The 18,475-nt window shown below is 45.4% G+C and overlaps 1 protein-coding gene across 5 annotated transcripts in view; it reads left to right on the top strand.

The window, feature by feature from the left end:
* ABCC4 (ATP binding cassette subfamily C member 4) overlaps positions 1 to 18,475 on the top strand; it is a 223,712-nt gene that overhangs the window by 80,667 nt on the left and 124,570 nt on the right. For all 5 annotated transcript variants that reach the window (XM_029209923.1, XM_029209924.1, XM_029209927.1 and 2 more), the window contains exons 8-13: positions 282 to 531; positions 6,918 to 7,019; positions 10,556 to 10,645; positions 11,842 to 12,033; positions 16,558 to 16,652; positions 16,880 to 16,966. In XM_029209923.1, coding sequence (XP_029065756.1) covers positions 282 to 531; positions 6,918 to 7,019; positions 10,556 to 10,645; positions 11,842 to 12,033; positions 16,558 to 16,652; positions 16,880 to 16,966 — 816 coding nt within the window. The remainder of the gene's footprint in view (positions 1 to 281; positions 532 to 6,917; positions 7,020 to 10,555; positions 10,646 to 11,841; positions 12,034 to 16,557; positions 16,653 to 16,879; positions 16,967 to 18,475) is intronic.

The following is an 18,475-nucleotide window of genomic DNA, read 5'->3' on the forward strand; positions in this document are numbered from 1 at the left end:
GGATGTTGACTGAATGTTCAAACCCAGTCTGATTGACCCAAAATGTTTAAAATGTGACACTAAGCCTCTATTTAGTTGGAAGAGTGAAGTGGTGATGGAGTGTGTGGTCTTTGTGTCGGGCGGGCCCCCGGGTGTGCACTGTGTAGTATCTCCATGATGTAAGGGATGGTTTATCTTCATCTGTGTCTACTCCGTAGGTAGAGGCCACTCACACAGGACACTTGAATTCATGTCTTGGATGTTGATGCTTCTTTTAAAATCTATTTCCTACTCTTTTCCAGGAAGGAAATTTCCAAGATTCTGAGAAGTTCCTACCTTAGAGGGATGAATTTGGCATCGTTTTTTGTTGCAAGCAAAATCATTGTTTTTGTCACCTTCACCACATATGTGACGCTTGGCAATGTGATCACAGCGAGCCGTGTGTTTGTGGCGGTGACACTGTATGGGGCTGTGCGGTTGACAGTCACCCTCTTCTTCCCTTCGGCCGTCGAGAAGGTGTCAGAGGCAGTCGTCAGCATCCGAAGAATCAAGGTTTGCTGACAAGTAACTTTATTAACTTGTAGGTGGATTTTACCTGAAATGCCTCCTTTTATTTGGTGTCACTGTGTGCCGGTTAGGTGAGATCTAACTCTCACTGCCTAAGCTGGTGGTTGTTCCAGAAAGTCTTTAGTACTCCCGTCTTCTGACATAGGGTGCGTTATAAATATCTTAAGAGCCTGCTCATCTATGGGCAGTAGTATAAGTACCAGCGGTACAGGGCTCTTGTCGAGTAATGACTGCAAGACGATTAAGTTGTCTGAAAGTAGGAGAAGCAAACAGATCTCATCTCCTATGCTAACTCCACTGACTAGGTGACATCTGTGTTCAGTCCTGGGGTGAATAGGATTCCTCTCTGGGCCGGGAGGGAATGAACATGCTGAGAGGCCTCTGTTCCTTGGGTAGGAAGCATGGCCTCAGTCTCACTTCATTCTCTGTGTTTAAAAATGGGTTCTTTCCTCCGTAGATGGTTTGCTTGTTGATTTCTGAGTATGCTTTTTCGATCTGCCTTTTTGTCCCTGTTCTCTTTTCACTTACGTGTAATCCTATCTCTAGCTGCCCTCTTCCCTTCAAACTTGTGATTCCTACCATACCCACAGTCTCTCTCTCTCTCTCTTTTTAATCTGTCTGTAAATTGCCAGGGGTGAATAATTTACATCACCAAGATAAGAACCTGTAGATACTTAAGGAGTTGTGTGTTTATTAATTGGTGTAAAATGAAGATAAATTGGCTTTGTGAGCCGGCCTGGGTGTGAGCTTGAGTGTCTGGGCTTTACAACACATCTAATTTGTTTTGTTCCTACTTCTGTATAGTGATGGATGGCCAGTAGTGGATCTCTTGTGAAGTTAGATAGCTTTGGCTGTGATTTTTATTTGATCATTCAGTCGCCATAAAAGGTTATGATGAAGTTTCTATAATATAAAAAGCTATTGCCCATAAAACAGATCAGTTATACGGGGTCAGTTCTGCTCCCCTGAATTTATCATTCTTTCTTTCTTTTCTTTTTCTTTAATTTTATGTATTTATTTATTCATTTTGGGCTGCATTGGGTCTTGGTTGCTGCGCATGGGCTTTCTCTAGTTGTGGCTAGCCGGGGCTGCTCTTCGTTGCGGTGCGCGGGCTGCTCATTGCAGTGGCTTCTCTTGTTGCGGAGCACGGGCTCTAGGTGCGCGGGCTTCAGTAGTTGTGGCGCATGGGCTTAGTTGCTCCGCGGCACGTGGGATCTTACAGGACCAGGGCTCAAACCTGTGTCCCCTGCATTGGCAGGCGGATTCTTAACCTCTGCGCCACCAGGGAAGCCCTAATCATTCTTTTTGATGGGGGCTTCTGGCAACACTGTTAAGGGATGGTCCATGCAGTTCAATAAAATTTCTTTTATGAAGCTTTCACATCTTGAAAGAGGACATTTAGGGATATCCTGGAACTGTAGTGACGTTCTTAGTGACACAGTAAGCTGTCCAGATGGAGGCTTCACACGTCTGTTGTGCTGCTGTGGTTTTGTTGTTGCTGCTGCCGCAGCTGCTGGGCACTCCTGAAGCCTTTGCATGTCATCTCATTTAATCCTGATAGCAATTGAATGGGATAAGCATTAGTGTCCCCACTTTACAGATAAGGAAACAGGTTCCTATAACAGGTGAAATAGCTCAGCTATCCTTACATAGCTAGGAAATGACAACTAGGATCCTGCCCAAAGCCTTTTTTTTGTTGTTGTTGTTTTTGCGGTACGCGGGCCTCTCACTGCTGTGGCCTCTCCCGCTGCGGAGCACAGGCTCCAGACGCGCAGGCTCGGCGGCCATGGCTCACGGGCCCAGCCGCTCCGCGGCATGTGGGATCTTCCCGGACCGGGGCACGAACCCGTGTCCCCTGCATTTTTAGGCGGACTCCCAACCACTGCGCCACCAGGGAAGCCCAAGCCTGGGTTTTGAAACCCTTGTTACATTGCCTTCTTAGTACCTCCTAGCATGTGGAATTTCTGTTTAAGTGTTGTTTTCATCATCTGGTCTTAGTCCGAAGACCTTCAAAGTTTCCATGTTACTTGCAGAATCAAAATTTTAAACGCTACGCTCCATTGGCAGCTCTGTTTCACAGCGCACGACCCTCCACTCTGCTGGGGGAGGGGGGAAGACGGGTTGTCTGTGTGACCTGTCACCTTCATCCCTGGTTTTGCCTCACTTTTTGGGCCCCCTGGGTTGCCTTCTCATCAGTCCTTGATTTAAGCAAATGCTGCTGAGCCTCCAGCAGCCCCATGCCCCTCTCCCAGCACTTTCATTCGCGCTGATCTAGGGCTTCCATTTGTGTGCAGGGCCAGCCCTGCACGGCCCAGCGTCATGTCAAGTGGGGTGGTCGTGTTGTGACTCCCCAGGGGTATTCTAAGCCCCTTAACGGGAGAGATGGATTGTGGGCTCCTTTCAGTTTTGGGGCTGCAAAGTCACCTGGAATACTAAGGGGAGGAGAAGAGCAAGAATTTGTGTTCTTCCTTTCCCTGCTTCTCAGTTAGATGTGTTAATGCCTAATTAGAAGATGAGGACGGCAGCAAGAATGGAAGAAAACTAGGCGAGGTTTGACCATAGACGGGCTGGAGGCGTGGTGGGCACGTAGAGTTTAGAACAGAGCGTGGTTTAAGCCCTGCTGCCCCACTGCCTTCTGCAGCCTGGGACTCAGTAGACTGGATGGGCCGTCTTCCAAGGTTTCCACTCAGGTCATGTTTGGGGGTCCTAGGAAGAAAATCCACCACCCCTGGCTACCTTGGAGGTGGTGCGATGGTCCCCTTATTTTTCTCTTGGTAATGAAAGGGGACTGAAGGTCTTGGCATTGAGCTACTGCAATAGGATTAAAAATATCTTGTCTTAACTTAAACGCACTAAAAGTCTTCAGTGACTTTTACATCCAGTAAAATGTATCTCTGAGGTTATATTGTTCACAAAGCTGCTTAGGTTTTCCCCTACCAGCCCCTGGGAAGTCAGTCTTTTTGGCTGCAGTTCTGACGTTGATACTTGCCCTCATGATGTGTTCCGGGTCTGCACTTCATGGCTCTAATGGCAGTTTAATTTCACCTTTTCCATCAGCCTGAGTCTTGGGGAAAAATGCAATCAGCGCTTCTTGCAACTTTACAAGCTGGTCATGTGTTGAATGGAGTCTCATTTAACCCCTGGAAGATTGTAACTTCTTTGCCTTAGCAGACGTATTATTTGTAGACAAGTGCTCAATAGATCTAATTCCTCATTTAAGGCATACTTTTTCTTTTTTTTTTTTGAAAGTGGGGAATTTCTGTTCTAGCATACATACACTGAATATTGAGGTTTTTATTTTTTATTTTTTTGCGGTACGCGGGCCTCTTCCTGTTGTGGCCTCTCGCGTTGGGGAGCACAGGCTCTGGACGCGCAGGCTCAGCGGCCATGGCTCACGGGCCCAGCCGCTCCGCGGCATGTGGGATCTTCCCGGACCGGGGCAAGAACCCGTGTCCCCTGCATCGGCAGGCGGACTCTCAACCACTGCGCCACCAGGGAAGCCCTGAATATTGAGGTTTTTTATCTTGGTAACACGCTTAAGGTAAAATTGGAATTTCTGTTTAGACAAGATGTATAACATACACGTATAACCTTTTGCTCGTTGCTCTGTTAGCTCAGACTATGTAAGGCTGTAGCCACGCAGTCACCGGTTGGACTGATTTGAACAGCCATGTAGTCTGTTCCTTCCCTTAGCCTGATACCCATGATGGGCCAACTCTGTGCAAGGCTTGGTCTCAGATGGAGTTGGGACTGTGTAAGTGCAGGAATCACCCAGTGTCTCCCCTCTTTATGACTTTATATCCCTATGAGGATTCAGAGGTAGGGAGGTCAGTGCCAGCCTGGATCCTCCTGAGCTGGTTCCCAGGAGGATTAGCATTTGAGATGACCCAGAAGGATGGGTGGCATTAGTTAGTACTCAGGGTGTCCAGGCAGAGGCCACTTGGGGATATGGACATAGGTGCTGATGGCTCACTGGAGGGGTTGAAGCGTGCTGGACACTCTCAGAGGTGTTGTAAGGATATCAGGAGGGAGTGGTGTTGGGGGAGGGTCGGTGGTGCTGGGGAGGGCTGGGGAAGGAATCAGCAAAAGAAAAGGCATATCAGTATTTGAAATGGTTAATAGCAAGTGAGATTCTGAAATTACGTTGTTTCAAGAGGAAAGGAGAATTGGGAGAGGGATGAACTGCGGCAGAACAGGTGAGAGCTGGTACCTGGCTGACGATGGGAGAGGTGGTGTGGAGAGAGAACTCAGGCTGCAGTGGTTGAAAGCCTGCAGAGGAGTCCTCAGACCACTGTCCATCCTGCCTCCTGCTGGACACGGGCTCGGGCGGGTAGCAGCGGCCGTGCCCAGTGTTCAGGTTCTCAGTGAGCCTGGATGAGAGGAGGAGGGAACGAGTGGATCGCGTCTCCCGCCGGCTGGTCTTTGAGAGAAATGCAAGGATCTCGTCTTCCTTTTCCTGCACAGAAGCAGGTTTTTTTTGTTTGTTTGTTTTTTAAATAAATTTATTTATATATTTATTTATTTTTGGCTGCGTTGGGTCTTGTTGCTGCCCCTGGGCTTTCTCTAGTTGCGGTGCGCGGGCTTCTCACTGCGGTGGCGTCTTATGTTGCGGAGCATGGGCTCTAGGCTCAGGGGCTTCAGTAGTTGTGGCACACGGGCTCTTAAGCGCAGGCTCAGTAGTTGTGGCGCATGGGCTTAGTTGCTCCGCGGCCTGTGGGATCTTCCCAGACCGGGGCTCGAACTCGCGTCCCTTGCGTTGGCAGGCGGATTCTTAACCACCGCAGCACCAGGTAAGTCCTCATGTTCAGTTTCAAGGTGTCAGCAGGGTCACGATTCCTCTGAATTCTATAAGGGGGATCGTTTCTTGTCTCTTCTAGCTATTGGTGGCTGGAGACAAACCTTGGTGTACCTTGTCTCCTAACAGCCATCTCCAGCCTCTGTGTCCATCGTCACATGGCTGTTTTCTGCTTGTTTGTGTCTCTGCGTCTCTCTTCTGATAAGGACACCAATCATATTTCATTGAGGGCCCACCCTAGTCCAGTGTGATCTCACCTGAATTTATTACATCTGCAACAACCCTATTTCCAAATAAAGTCACATTTTGAGGTATTTGCGGTTAGGACCTTAACATTTATTTTTTTTTTTTCATCGGGGTGAGCAATTCTCCCTGTAACAAGTTCCATGGCTAGTATGATCCTCCAGGGTGTTAGGGACCCAGACTTCTCTCTTGTTACTCTTCTGCATGTGGCCTTGACCCAGCTGGTAACCTCCAAGGCCCAGGCCGTGGGGTGGATGAAGGTCCTGGACATTGTCACTTTCCACCAGCCTGGATGTAGTCACATGACTACACCTATCTGCTCGGGAGGCTGGAGAGAGAGGGCCTCCTTCCAGGCTGCCAGGTGCCAGCTAAAATCTGGGGTTTGTTTCTTGTTGAATTATGTCCAGCATTTGCAGGGCAAGAGGGAGTTTTCCTATATATGATTATGTTAGTTCAGTAGTGGTTTGCAGGACTTGGTTTTATTCAACTGAATTGCATTGAATAGCTGCTAAGGGGTGTGAAAATAGCAAGCAGTGGAGGATGTGGCCATTCCTGCTGTCGGGGAGAGAGGGCGTTGACTAAGGAGAAGAGACGAGTGATTGTGAATAGATGCTTGTAAACTATTTTTTAAGAGACAGAAACTTAATAAGAGCATTTCATTTTTAGAACAGTGACTTGAGTGATAGTTAATGACAAGCAGTGATTGATTTAACGTGCGTGAGGAGTAAAGCAGAGTGTACTTAAGTGCCCAGGGAAAGGTCACGACCCAAAACAGGCAGAGCCAGGGTTTTCCTAGGTCTTGTGTTCCCAGCCTGTCCAGTGCCACCTGATACCTGCAGGCCTGGGAATGGCCTTCCTCTCTGTGTTCCTAGCAATGTTGCATGGTGCTTGGCACATGGTGGGATTCAGTAAATGTTTACGGAATAATTCCCTACCAACTCTTTTGTTTATTATTAGTAACACAAAAGTAAAACAATGGAAATATCAAGCTTTTAAATGTGTTGGAGTTTTCTGCCACAGTTTCTCCTTAGGGTGGAACCAGTACACTTGTTAAGAAAGTTACAAAGACAGCCTCAGGGCCAGGAACTCTTTATTTGTCATATATGTAATATATATCATACTATACCATACACTATCTGTAGACTTTATTGTATATCGTTATAATAGTATATAATATTCCGCATATTACCTAGTCTGTTCTGATGTGAACCTACACTTTAAGCACAGTTGGCAAAATGTATAAAGTTTTTTACTGCAAATTCCAAGAAAGCAGTTATTGTTGTTTATGCTTTTCTCCTGGAGTTTAAACAATCTGTTTTTCCTTTTTCTGTAGAACTTTCTGTTACTTGATGAGATAACACAGTGCAACCCTCAGCTGCCATCAGATGGTAAAATGATAGTGGACGTGCAAGATTTCACTGCTTCTTGGGATAAGGTAACACATCCTGTGTACCAAGATTGTGACTGCTAAAAGACAACAGATTTATTGGAGAACTTTGAGGTTTTACACCTGGTGCAAAATGTGACCTGCTAATTTACTTGAAAGTATGTTATAAAAATTCTCAAAATCAGGAATAGGTTTGCAACTACTGGAGATTAAGTGTAAAATCAGCCTAAGACATTTGACATGTCGCTCTCTCTCGTTTTCAAGAGAGCTTTCAAAGTATTAGCACATTTTGACCTTAAAGTCCATATGTTTGTAATGTTAGAAATTATATTGATTGTGGAGAAAAAAAGCTGCAGTATGGAATGGGTTAACTAAGAAATATACAACCAGTTGTTACAGACCAGAGGCTTTGGGGAATCAGTGTACTTTTTTGCCTTGATGTTCTCAGATCATCTTATGACATACTGAGGCCATGATTTTGGTCTTTGCTTTGGGGCAGGGTGGGGCTCCCCCATCCTAAGCTTCTCGATGGTTCTGGCTACTTTGGTGGCAACCAGGGACGGGGAGGCGACAGCAGGAGGGCATAGTGAGCACCAGTGATTCCCAGTTGAAGGCTTGCACTGTGTGGCAAGCTGACAGGGAGAACTGGCAGTTGCGAACACTTGGTTTATTTATGACGTTCAGGCAAACAGGAAGAAGAGCAGGGTCCGCTCTCAAAACTGCACACCTAGTGCAGCCCCCTTTTCTGACGACTGAAACATTCCTGCCTCCCCCGTTCAGTGGTCCTCTGTGGATCACTCAGTAAAATGGAACCCATACCACAGGAGGGGGCATTCCATGTGGGGAATTACTTATGCAGAGGATGAAAGATGGGGGAAGAAAAAAGCAGAAAGGGCAAAATGAGATCAGCAGTGATTAGCAGTGGTGGGAAGCCGCTCCCACCCCCAGGGCTGGAAGGACTCAAAACGAGGTGGTGCCTCTACCAGAGGGTCCACCATCCGGTGCAGAGCCCAGGAGCTCGACTGCTGGTGGGAGTGGAGACCACAGTGCAAGTGTCCGGACTATGCAGACTCCTCGTGTGTATTCATGCCTGTCACACTAAGTGTGGTGCCACTTGCATCCTGTTCACCTACTTCTGATTCAGTACCTGCTTCCCCACCAAGAAAACAGTAGTATGTTCCCAAATAAATAAAAATATACCCCCTTAGCTTTCGCACATGGAAACTCTAACAAGGTACCTTATCTGACCTGATAGTTTCTCCTACCTTAATAGTGTAGATTTACCTCCTGCTTGGTATTTCTCATCATAATACACTCGAAGCATTTATGAAACGCACCATTAAAATTCCATTACGATGGCAACTCTTTGTGAATGGTAACACATACTTTGTATGAAACATTAACAAAATCTCTTATACCAAACTATGCAGCATTATAAAATGAGCTGTTTTGTTCTTCTTGCAAGAACGTGATAACGTGCTCTCAGACTTCTGTGTAACTTGCAATGTAGTACAGAACACCCTATTCTGTTGTCCTGGCCTTGCCTATGGAAGGCTGTGCCCTGTGCTGGGTCATTAGTAATTAGGGCCTCTCAGGTTAGGTCATGGGTGAAACATCCCTCGGCGGGTGGGGACTGGCACAGACCTTGGGGATTTTTGGAGAGAAGCAGAGTCTGAATGAATCCCCTGCTGGGTTGGGAGGCTGGAGATAGACATGGGCTTCCTAAGCTGCTCCGCTATACGGCCCCTTGGGCAGGTGGCAGAAGGTTTCAGGGACCCAGGTCTCATTCATGAAATGATGGGACTTGGTCTCAGTCTTTAAGGTTTAAAGTAAATGGTCCTGTGGGAGCCTCCAAGGGACAGGGATTTCAAACTGTGTCTGGCAGCTGAGTGGGGCTCATCTGATGATCCTGTGTAATCCGCATGCCTTGAGCCTGGATAACCAGGAGAGGACAGGCCTCAGTACCGTGGGCTGTCGAGTGCTGCCCGCTTCTGGTCACCGCAGAGCAGTGCCCGATCCTGAAGCCTGAACAGGGAGGGAACTCGGTGTCTGGTCCTGACACAGTGTGAGGTGTGGTGACAGGGAGCTGATGTTTGTAAGTGGCCCACTATTTTGTCGTCTTAACTGAGTCAAAAGTGGTAAAATAAGAACTCTAAGTGTCAGAGAAGAAGTGGAGAAGCTTAAATGTTTCTCATGTATTAAAGTCTAGCTTCTTATTGATAGATTTGTAATTCCTATAACATCTGGGGCTAGTGTTTTGGTGATGAAGAGCCTCAAGCCTGAACAGGGAGGGAAGTCCATGTTTTTTGCCCTGACAAACTGAAGGGCTGCAGCAGGAAGCTGTGTTTGTAGGTGGCTCATTATCGTGCAGTCACAACTGAGTGAAAAGTAGCAAAATAAGAATCCAAGTGTTAATCAAAAAGAAAGGAGTGGAGTAGCTTTAAGAAAATGTCTCGTGTTAAAATATGGGGCTAGTTATTTTGATGATTAAAAATAATTATTTTTTCAGTAGCTGCCTGTATCTATAATCAGTTCAGTTCTTTCCAGAGAAATTTTCCATTTAGAACATTATCCAGACTTCTTATCCAGACCCTGTGCTTTTATTAGTCTTTTGGGCATTTTACTTAATCACACGTAACCACTTTTTTTTTTAACATTAGCAGTTGATTTTTTTTTAAACACTTATTATATGTAAAGAAATACACATACCCCTAAGTCTCTTTATGATAGAGTTTACAGTTTGTTCAAGAACATGACCTGTGATTGGCACGATGAGTACTTTATCCTTCTCCTTTGTGTTAGATTGTTTGCTGTGACATGTACCTCCATGGTTTGTTTTTGTTTTTTTTACGGTAGAAGTACTTTGTTGTCCCTATTTACCCAGAATAGGTAATGCATGTAAGAGGTACAAAATTGAGGCTTGATCACTCTAACCTACTGTGTTATACGTAACCCCCCCGCCACCCCCCCCCTTTTTTTTTTGGTTGTTAGTGTTAAATTGAATCTCTGGTGAAATTGGAGCCTTGACTGCCATTTATGTGACTTTATTTATCAAGAGCAACTTTATCATATAAAGTGCCCCGTTGCTTGCTGACCATTACTGAGATTCATTCTTTATCAAGTGAAAATAAAGAGATGAGTGGAGATGTCAAATTCTTAGTAGAGGACCAGGCATGATATGTACTTACACTGCCACCCTGTGGAGAGGAGTGAAGTAAACAACACCAATGGCTCTAATGAAAACTTACAAATGATTAAAAACCTCCCATACTGGATATTCTATTAATTATATTATATTACTAAGCTAGTGTGCATCATGGAGTTTGCATTTCGAGGACGGGCCTTGTCATTTCAACTACTTAAATTCTGTGGGTGTCTAGAGCTGTGTCCGTATGAAAGGCAACTAAAGGTGTTTCAAACGTGTTTTTTGATGAAAAGGCCCCCAGGACTCACTATCTTAAAATAAGAAGGTCGAAAATGTGGGTTATATTAGCATATCAATGACTTACGTTATTTTCTCTACTTTCTGAAGTTTGCTTTTTTATTTTATTGACATGAACCGTTTTGTAAACTTAAATTTGCAGGCATCAGAAACCCCAACTCTACAAGGACTTTCCTTTACTGTCAGACCCGGTGAGCTGTTAGCTGTGGTTGGACCCGTGGGAGCAGGAAAGGTAAGTTACGATGCCTTTCGGCAGCTTGATGCAATGCCGCAGCCCCTGTGAAATTCTCAGAGTCGAGCCCAGAGCTGTAGGTAACACAGTTTGAATTGGGTGTATCTCAAACAGCATTTCTCTGTTGCATGGAACATTAGTTTTGCAAGAAGGTTGCATGTCCAAATAAACGTGCATAAATGCCCATTGTGTTTTCCTTCCTGGTGCTTCCTGTTACACAGTTGGGAACTGCTTGTCGGGACTTTGGACGTCTCAGTGAAGGAAATGGTTTATGTGACAGCTGTTCAGGACAGAATGAGACAGTGGGGACTTCTTTCTGTCACAGTGGGCCCTCCAGGAGGCCTGGAGGTGGTAATGGCTCTTCCGGGAAGCTCTGAGCATTTCCTCACGTGACTTGACGTGGTCCCGTCAGTGCACGTGTAGTGAGTGTGCGGCCATGTGCTGGCGCTAAAGATACAGACGTGAGCAAGCCCCGGACGCCTCTGCCCTCCAGAGGCAGCCAGGTTCTGGGGCGAGACAGATACGCACGCAGACTATTTCAGCCCAGCGTGGTGAGCGCTGTGATGCTGTGGACACAGACGCGCCACCTCTGTGTGTTGTTAAAGATTTGAAGGACATGTGCACGTGCACTTGGTCTGAAACAACAAAATACAGGAACCTAAACGTGGGATATGTACACGAGGGGGTGATGATTTAATTTATGATGGAGTTTTGCTCTTTGGACAAGACTCACTTCGGAGTATTTTCGAAAATAATCATCTTTCGATATATTATTCATAGAAAGCTTTATTTAAGAACAAGTGTTTGTCAAGTAAAGGATACCCGGATGCAGGAACAACTGCATTAAACATCAGATACATGAAACTACACGTCCTGCTGGGCTGCTCTGCTAGTTAAGGATGTTAAACATTCTAACTTAGTCTTTGCTGAGCAGAGCATTTCCGTTGCGGGAAACTCTTGGGCAGTTTAGATTGTCATAGTATTATATTAATATTCCTTATCAATCATTAGTGTACATTGACCAGTAGTGTTATTTTCAATTTTTTTTGTCTCAACTGCCACAGCTGTACTTTATCCTCTTTTAAAGGAAAGGGTTCTATCGTTTATCAAGCGCCCAGGGTGGGGACAGGTTGTTCTGCTGGCGTGTCCGTCCTGAGTGCTGCCTGTTCACGTGTGTGTGTTGGCATCTGTTTCAGTCGTCACTGTTGAGTGCTGTGCTGGGGGAGCTGCCCCCGAGCCAGGGGCTGGTCAGCGTGCACGGGAGGATCGCGTATGTCTCTCAGCAGCCCTGGGTGTTTTCAGGAACTCTGAGGAGTAATATTCTATTTGGGAAGAAATATGAAAAAGAACGATATGAAAAAGTAATAAAGGCTTGTGCTTTGAAAAAGGTGAGTCATGACTTTTGAGTTGCATATACTCGAATTTCAAATGATGATAGCGTTGGTTTAAACTACAAGGTTTGTTAAAAGATCTTTTAATGTTGTTTAATGCTTTTCAGCTGGTCTTCTGGATGAACATGTACACACGTATGCTACTGTTTGAATTCTGATGTGGTAACGATGCTCACAGAATGCCTTTTTGGGGGAGGGGACTGTTTCACTTTGTGAAGTTTCATTCACTTTTACCTTCTTTTTTTAATGCACAATTACAAAAATTTGTAAAAATAGAGAGCACAGTTTAATGAACTCTCAGTTACCCACCCCCAGCTTCAGCCAGGATCGGCTCGTGGCCAGTCTTGCTGCATCTCTCCCCCTGCCCACTGCCAGCCCCACTCCCACCCCAAATTGTTCTGAAGAAGATCCTAGGCCTCAGATTAGTTCATCTGTAAACATTTCACTAGTTTTCTCTAAAAGACCTTTGGAAAAAAATTACCCCATTATTACACCTGAAAAGTAACCTGAATTTCCTGAATATCATCAATGTTCTCGTCAGTGTTTACATGTTGTTAATCACCTCACTGGGAAATTTCTTTAACCATTGGCTTGAATCGGGCTCCACATAAGGTCTGCGCCCTGCACTTGGTTGATGCCTCCTTGGTCCCTTTCATTCTCTAGGTTTCCCTCTCCGCTTCGCTTTTGACTTGTAATTTATTATTTAAAGAAAAAGTAATGCTTTAACATTTCTTCTTAATACTGCCTATTTTCATTGGGGAAGAGATTGTTTTCAGAAATGACATTGAATTTCATAGAAAATGGAAAATGAAACATTTCTCTGTACCTGGGGATTTAAATGAAATTAGTGAATCAGTTATGCAAACTGAACTTAGCTTGTAGGATAATATAATTTAGTGAAACAAAAGAAAAAATGTAAATACTGATAAATACTGTGTTATTCTCTTTGGTTATAAAAATCTGAATAACGGCGTTAAAGAGCTCTCCCCGGGGTCTGGTCAGAGCAGTCTGAACATCGTATTGTTCTTTTATACTGTGAGGAAAGGGCTGGGACAGGGTTTCAAAGGCGTGGTGTTGAAGGCCTGTGTGGAAATAGTTACTCTGCCTGAACAATGGCTTGAACATCGTAGACTGTGTTGGACGAGTAGCATTTGATGAAGTTCTGGGCACAACACAATTGTTTGCTTGTTTAATGGGCTTCTGTTTCCTTCTCGTGAGTTATGGTTAATGGGAGATTTTTCGTTTACAGAAGTGAAGTAAAGTTGACAGCAATGAGGTAGATTTTTTAAAAAATGATATACGAAAAGGGGAAATGCAAATGTAAAAGAGTGAGAAAAATAGCTCTCATTTATTCAGAGTCCATGTGGAAGTCATTTTTCTGTTTGTCACTCACATGCAAGCACACATAACAAGGTGTATGAGTTATTAATCTTTTACAAGGATCTCTGATGTTACCACCCTCATTTTATAGTTAGTAAAACTGAGGCTTGAGAGATGGAATGCCTCACCTCTACATTTGCAGCTCAGGTTTAAGACCCAAGGGGGTCAATGCTTTGTCCCAGCCCCGTGGGGTGGTGGGACCAGTAACTCGGGCCGTGTTCTGGGGCTTCACCCACCCTCAGGTGTCCCTGCGGCACAGACTCTGGTGGGAAGGGGCCCCTGCGGGATTGGGCTGCACAGCGATTCTTCTGTACGTGATGTGAGGTTTATAAGCACGGACTGATCTCCCGTTGTGCTGCGTGATCGGGACATAGATTTGGGGCCCTCGTGCCCATTCCCTCCTTGGCAGGAAGGGAGGCCCAGGGTGGAGAAGGAGCGGAGAGCGGAGTCCTGGCCCCGGCTTCGTCACTTGCCTGCTGTCACTTTGGACACGTCCTGTTTCCTGCCTGGGCCTCTGACGTTTCTGCAGCAAAATGAGGGCGTTGGGTCAGAGGGTTTCCAAGAGGTTTTGCTGCTGCTCTGAAATGGAATCTATGTGTCAATGAATGGTCATAAGACCATTACAGGTAATATTGGTGTCGTGGAATTATTTTGACCTGTAGATACAGAGACTACATGTGTAGTAGGAAAAAAAGTGTGGTCTTTGGAGAGAAATGGTCCTGAGTAGTAATTTCAGGTGTTTCTCTGTTTCCTTTTTATAAAATGAGGGGGAGGTATGGGTTTATTGTAAAGAGAAAGGCAATGTTTGTAAAATGCAAACCTGCCAGGTTTTCAGTAAATACATAGAAACAAAAATAATAAAGATTTCTTTTTATGGGTGGTTCCCATAAAATAGGAAAAAGCAGCATTTCTTTTATTACATGTCTTAATAACTAGATGCTTTATACTAGATCTCATTGAAGTACATGTTTAAGTTCATTGAGCCGAAAACATATCTGTAGTTAAAATATAAAGTAATCACATTTGGCAACGTCGAATTAAGCTGATGCCATATTCAAAGTGACCCTATAGGGAGTTATACAACACAGTGTAGGGAACCACCTAATAATGTTTGGTCTGCTGTAGGGATCGTGTTTAAACTGCAAGGCTTAGGAGATAGAAGGTTCAGGGAATGAGTTTCAGTTTCTCTATTTAGTAGGGAAAAAAATCATGTGATTTCAGCTGCTTTTCTGAACCTCACCTGGCCTCAGTTTCATCATCTTTAAAATGGAAATCATAGTGCTATCGGCCAAATGGATTTAAAGCTGTGATGAAAGGCAGTTTTACGCTGTTTGACTCTGGAACCCAGCCCTCCTCTGCCAGGGGCTCACGTCAGGTCCCTGTTAAATATTTTAACAGTCTGTTCCATGTTTGTACACGAAGTCTCCAGCATCCCTAAAGGGCCCTTGATGTGCTTCTGGACAGATGGCATCAAACCAGCGTCGCCATTTCCTAGTTGTCCCGTAGTTTGTGTGTCTGCTTTTCATTGAAAATTGGTGAAGAAGAATACCTTCCTGTCAGTGGGAGGAATTGTAATGTATGATGAACTCAGGCCTTTCCCCTTTAACCTAATCAGAAAATGGTGGCTGGGAAATCAGCCTGACTTGGATTTTACTTCAAATCGTCTAAAATGTTTTCCCATTCGTGGCCGGTCCTTAAATAGATTGCAGAGCTAACAGCACACTGGAAGTCCTCCTACCAGACTTGGAGAGAGCCTGTTTCTTAGGCCCTAACTGTGCTCAAGTGGATCTAGGTGCCTTTTCTAAAACATGGTTCGGGTTGCTGCACTACAGTGTGCTACTGCTTTGAGAAGGAAACCAAAACAGCATAAAATGGAGGCGTAAAAACTAAGCAGAACAGTTTGCAAGGACTGTCATCAGTGAAACAGAGGCCAAGTAAACTGTGTGTGTGTGTGTGTGTGTGTGTGTGTAAGGCTGCGAACGTATCTTCAAACGGCTTATTGTATCTCAGGAAAACCCAAAGCAAGCGATGGTAGTAAAGAATTCAGGTGGAAACATGATGAATTTTCCTGACAGAGCAATTGCTCCTTCCGTTTGATGCCCCGCATTGAAGCCTTGAGGGCGCAGGGGACCTGCGTGCGCCTGTGTGTCCTTGTGGCTGTCAGGGAGGGTTATGATGGGGAGAGTCTCTTTCTTCTCCTTGTGGTCATGTGCTTTGCGTGTCACGATTCACACCGTGCTTGGGTTTTCACTGTTGGTTTGATGAGAAAATAGGCCTCAATCACCAATAGCAAGTTACAATCCCTTCACGTCCTTATTCCATTTATGGAGGGTGTTTGTACACTTGTTTTGATTCTCACAGGATCCTTGAGTTTAGTGATTGTTTCTGTAGCACATTTCTGTAGAAGTTGAAAATGAGACTTAGGGATTTCAAAGGACTGGTTTATCATGGAGATCCCAGTGTGCCACTAGTTCTCTCCCCAGATTTGCTGAAGTAGAGACCAAGAAATGAGGGCTTCATTTGTAGAAAGGTAGTCTGTGTATCCTAGGCTGAGGCCTGAGGGGTTTAGCAGATGACAAACTCTCTGCAAGCGCTGCTTGTCTGTGCCAGGATCTGTCAGACGAGAATTACACGCAATCTAAATCTAAGCCTGCTTCACCCTCCAGCAGATCTACTCAGACCCCCTCTGAACTGAGCCCTTGTCGACCCCAGTAGTGACTCACTTTCCCTCCTTTACTCCCTATCCCCCTAAGCCGGCTTCCTTTTTCTTCTAGTCCTTAGTACTTGCACTCATGTTAATTTTCCATCTCCCACCATGGAAAGAAACTCTAGGGACTATGTTTCCTCATGGCTGAATTCCTTGTGCCCAGAACAGTGCCTGGCATATAGTCGATCCTCAATAAGTATCTGTTAAAATGACCTAATGCATAAATGCTGTGAAAAACTACAGAATGTAAACACACGAAGAACCCCGAGAGATGTTTTTTAAAATGTTTAAGGTTACGGTTTAGTCACTATGAAATGTACCCATTGCTTTTGATCAAATACTTGTATGAAGAACTAATGCTAAAAAGGTTAGGATGGCAGGAGGAGAACACATTTGAAATCTTTCTCTTTTTCCCCTTTTCTGTCTCCATGTAGGATTTACAGCTTTTGGAGGATGGAGACCTAACTGTGATAGGAGACCGGGGAACCACGCTGAGTGGAGGCCAGAAAGCCCGGGTCAACCTCGCAAGGTAAATGGCGTTTCAGTTGCCTTCCTGCCCCTCCCTCCTCCATGGCTCCTAGTGGAGGCGAGCACGCAGACCCCGCTCACCGGGTGGGCCCTGTGTGAAGCAGGGTCTTGGCCCTTTTCCATGGGCTCTTGGAATGAATAATGATTTGCTGGACACCATCTTGATTCAAAGATGGGACACAGGAAGCTTGAAGCGTCCTTCTCCTGACATCTCTCTACGTTTCCTAGAGCCGTGTATCAGGATGCAGACATCTACCTCCTGGACGATCCGCTCAGTGCAGTAGATGCAGAAGTGAGCAGGCACCTGTTCGAACTGTGAGTTTGCTCCTGTTTTCTATCATTTCTGCTTTCCAAGAACCCCGTAGAGATCAGGGAAGAGAGCTCAGGAGAGCGTTTGTGCTTCAGGAGACTCAGCTCATTCTGCCCTGGTGTCCCTGTCCCCCCTCCCTTCCCTCCACAGAAGATCCGTCCTAGAGAACTTTTGCATGAGGATGAGGTCAAGATAGGAAAATGCAGAAGGAGCTTGCAGTGTGTGGAGGCCAGTGGAGTCCATGCTTTGGGGAGGAGAGGAACAGATGGCAGATTTCCCCTTGCTGCTTGTAGTTGACAACCACACATTGTGGATGGATCCAGCCCCAGCAGTAAGAAAGACGACGTACGTACGGTTTTTAAATCAGAGAGTGGGACTCAGTAGCCTGGTACTTGGCTGCCGGTCCTTTTCCTCCATCATTTGTTTAAGGCATGTTAGAATCGAATTTCTCAGTAGTGACATAGGGCTTCCATGGAAAGGCCTAGCTGGTTTATGCTTATTATTGTATCGGTTTGGAAATACTTAATGAAGTCTAGAATTTAAGAATGATTTTTCTTCCACCTCCGAGTATGACTTCAAATATTTAACGTTGCTTCATGGATGCTTACTAGAATTAATACTTAGACCCACATTGTAGGGTTAAGTTGAATTTCAAACTTGGTATCTAATACCTGGGTGAAATGCTGACTTTCACTTTGAGTTTCTGGAATTTGTTGTCAGTGGCTCTTGTTTGGCCACGGAACCCCTGAAGCAGAACAGCTCTGATGCTTTTCTGTGTATAATGTGTCCTAACACATGCTGACTGAGGCCTCTGTGGAGTCTAGACTGGCCTCTTTGAAAGCCTCGTGAACTTGCTTTTTCTGAAACGGCACCCACGTCTACCCCACGGTTAGTTACCTTGCTGTTCACCTTGTTAAAGCCAACAAGCCTTTCTAGCTGCACTTAGTAAAGCCCTACTGTGTGCACTGAGATCCATGCCCTTACAGATGTTGTTGCACAAAACCTCTCAGTTTATAAAGGAGAACAGTGAGCCAGGAGAGGGGAAGGACCCACACGGGGCAGAATAAGGGAGACTGAGACGTTCAGCTCTCATTTCTGCCTCTAAGGAATCTGTCTCTATGGAGCTTGTTAAGACAGATGCCTGGGAAAAGGTCAGCGGAGTCGCGGTTTAGAGGGTTTGGATATAGGATGGTAAATGCTAAGTGGAAGTAGAAGTGGGCAGCTGTAGGCTTTCAGGTGAAGTTGGAAAGCTCCCTGTGCACTGGCCTTAGCGGGAAGTGCCCTGTGGGCCTGCAGGCTGGAAGGGTTTATGGAGGCTGAGAATAGGATTCAGTTCCTTTTGCTAAATGGGAAGAAGCAAGGCTGTGAGAACAACAGCAGGCACGTCCTCGCCTGGAGGATGCAGGTTGTACGGCAGAGAGAAGCAATTTGAAATTTTCGCCGTCAGTTCCTCTTAGTTTGCTAGGGCTCTGTCTGTCCAGGCTGCTCTCACAGGAGACCATAGACCGGGCAGC

This window comes from Monodon monoceros, unplaced genomic scaffold (assembly GCF_005190385.1).
Source record: "Monodon monoceros isolate NGI ecotype Baffin Bay Population unplaced genomic scaffold, NGI_Narwhal_1 Super_Scaffold_8, whole genome shotgun sequence".
In the NCBI taxonomy this organism is placed as follows: Eukaryota; Metazoa; Chordata; class Mammalia; order Artiodactyla; family Monodontidae; genus Monodon; species Monodon monoceros.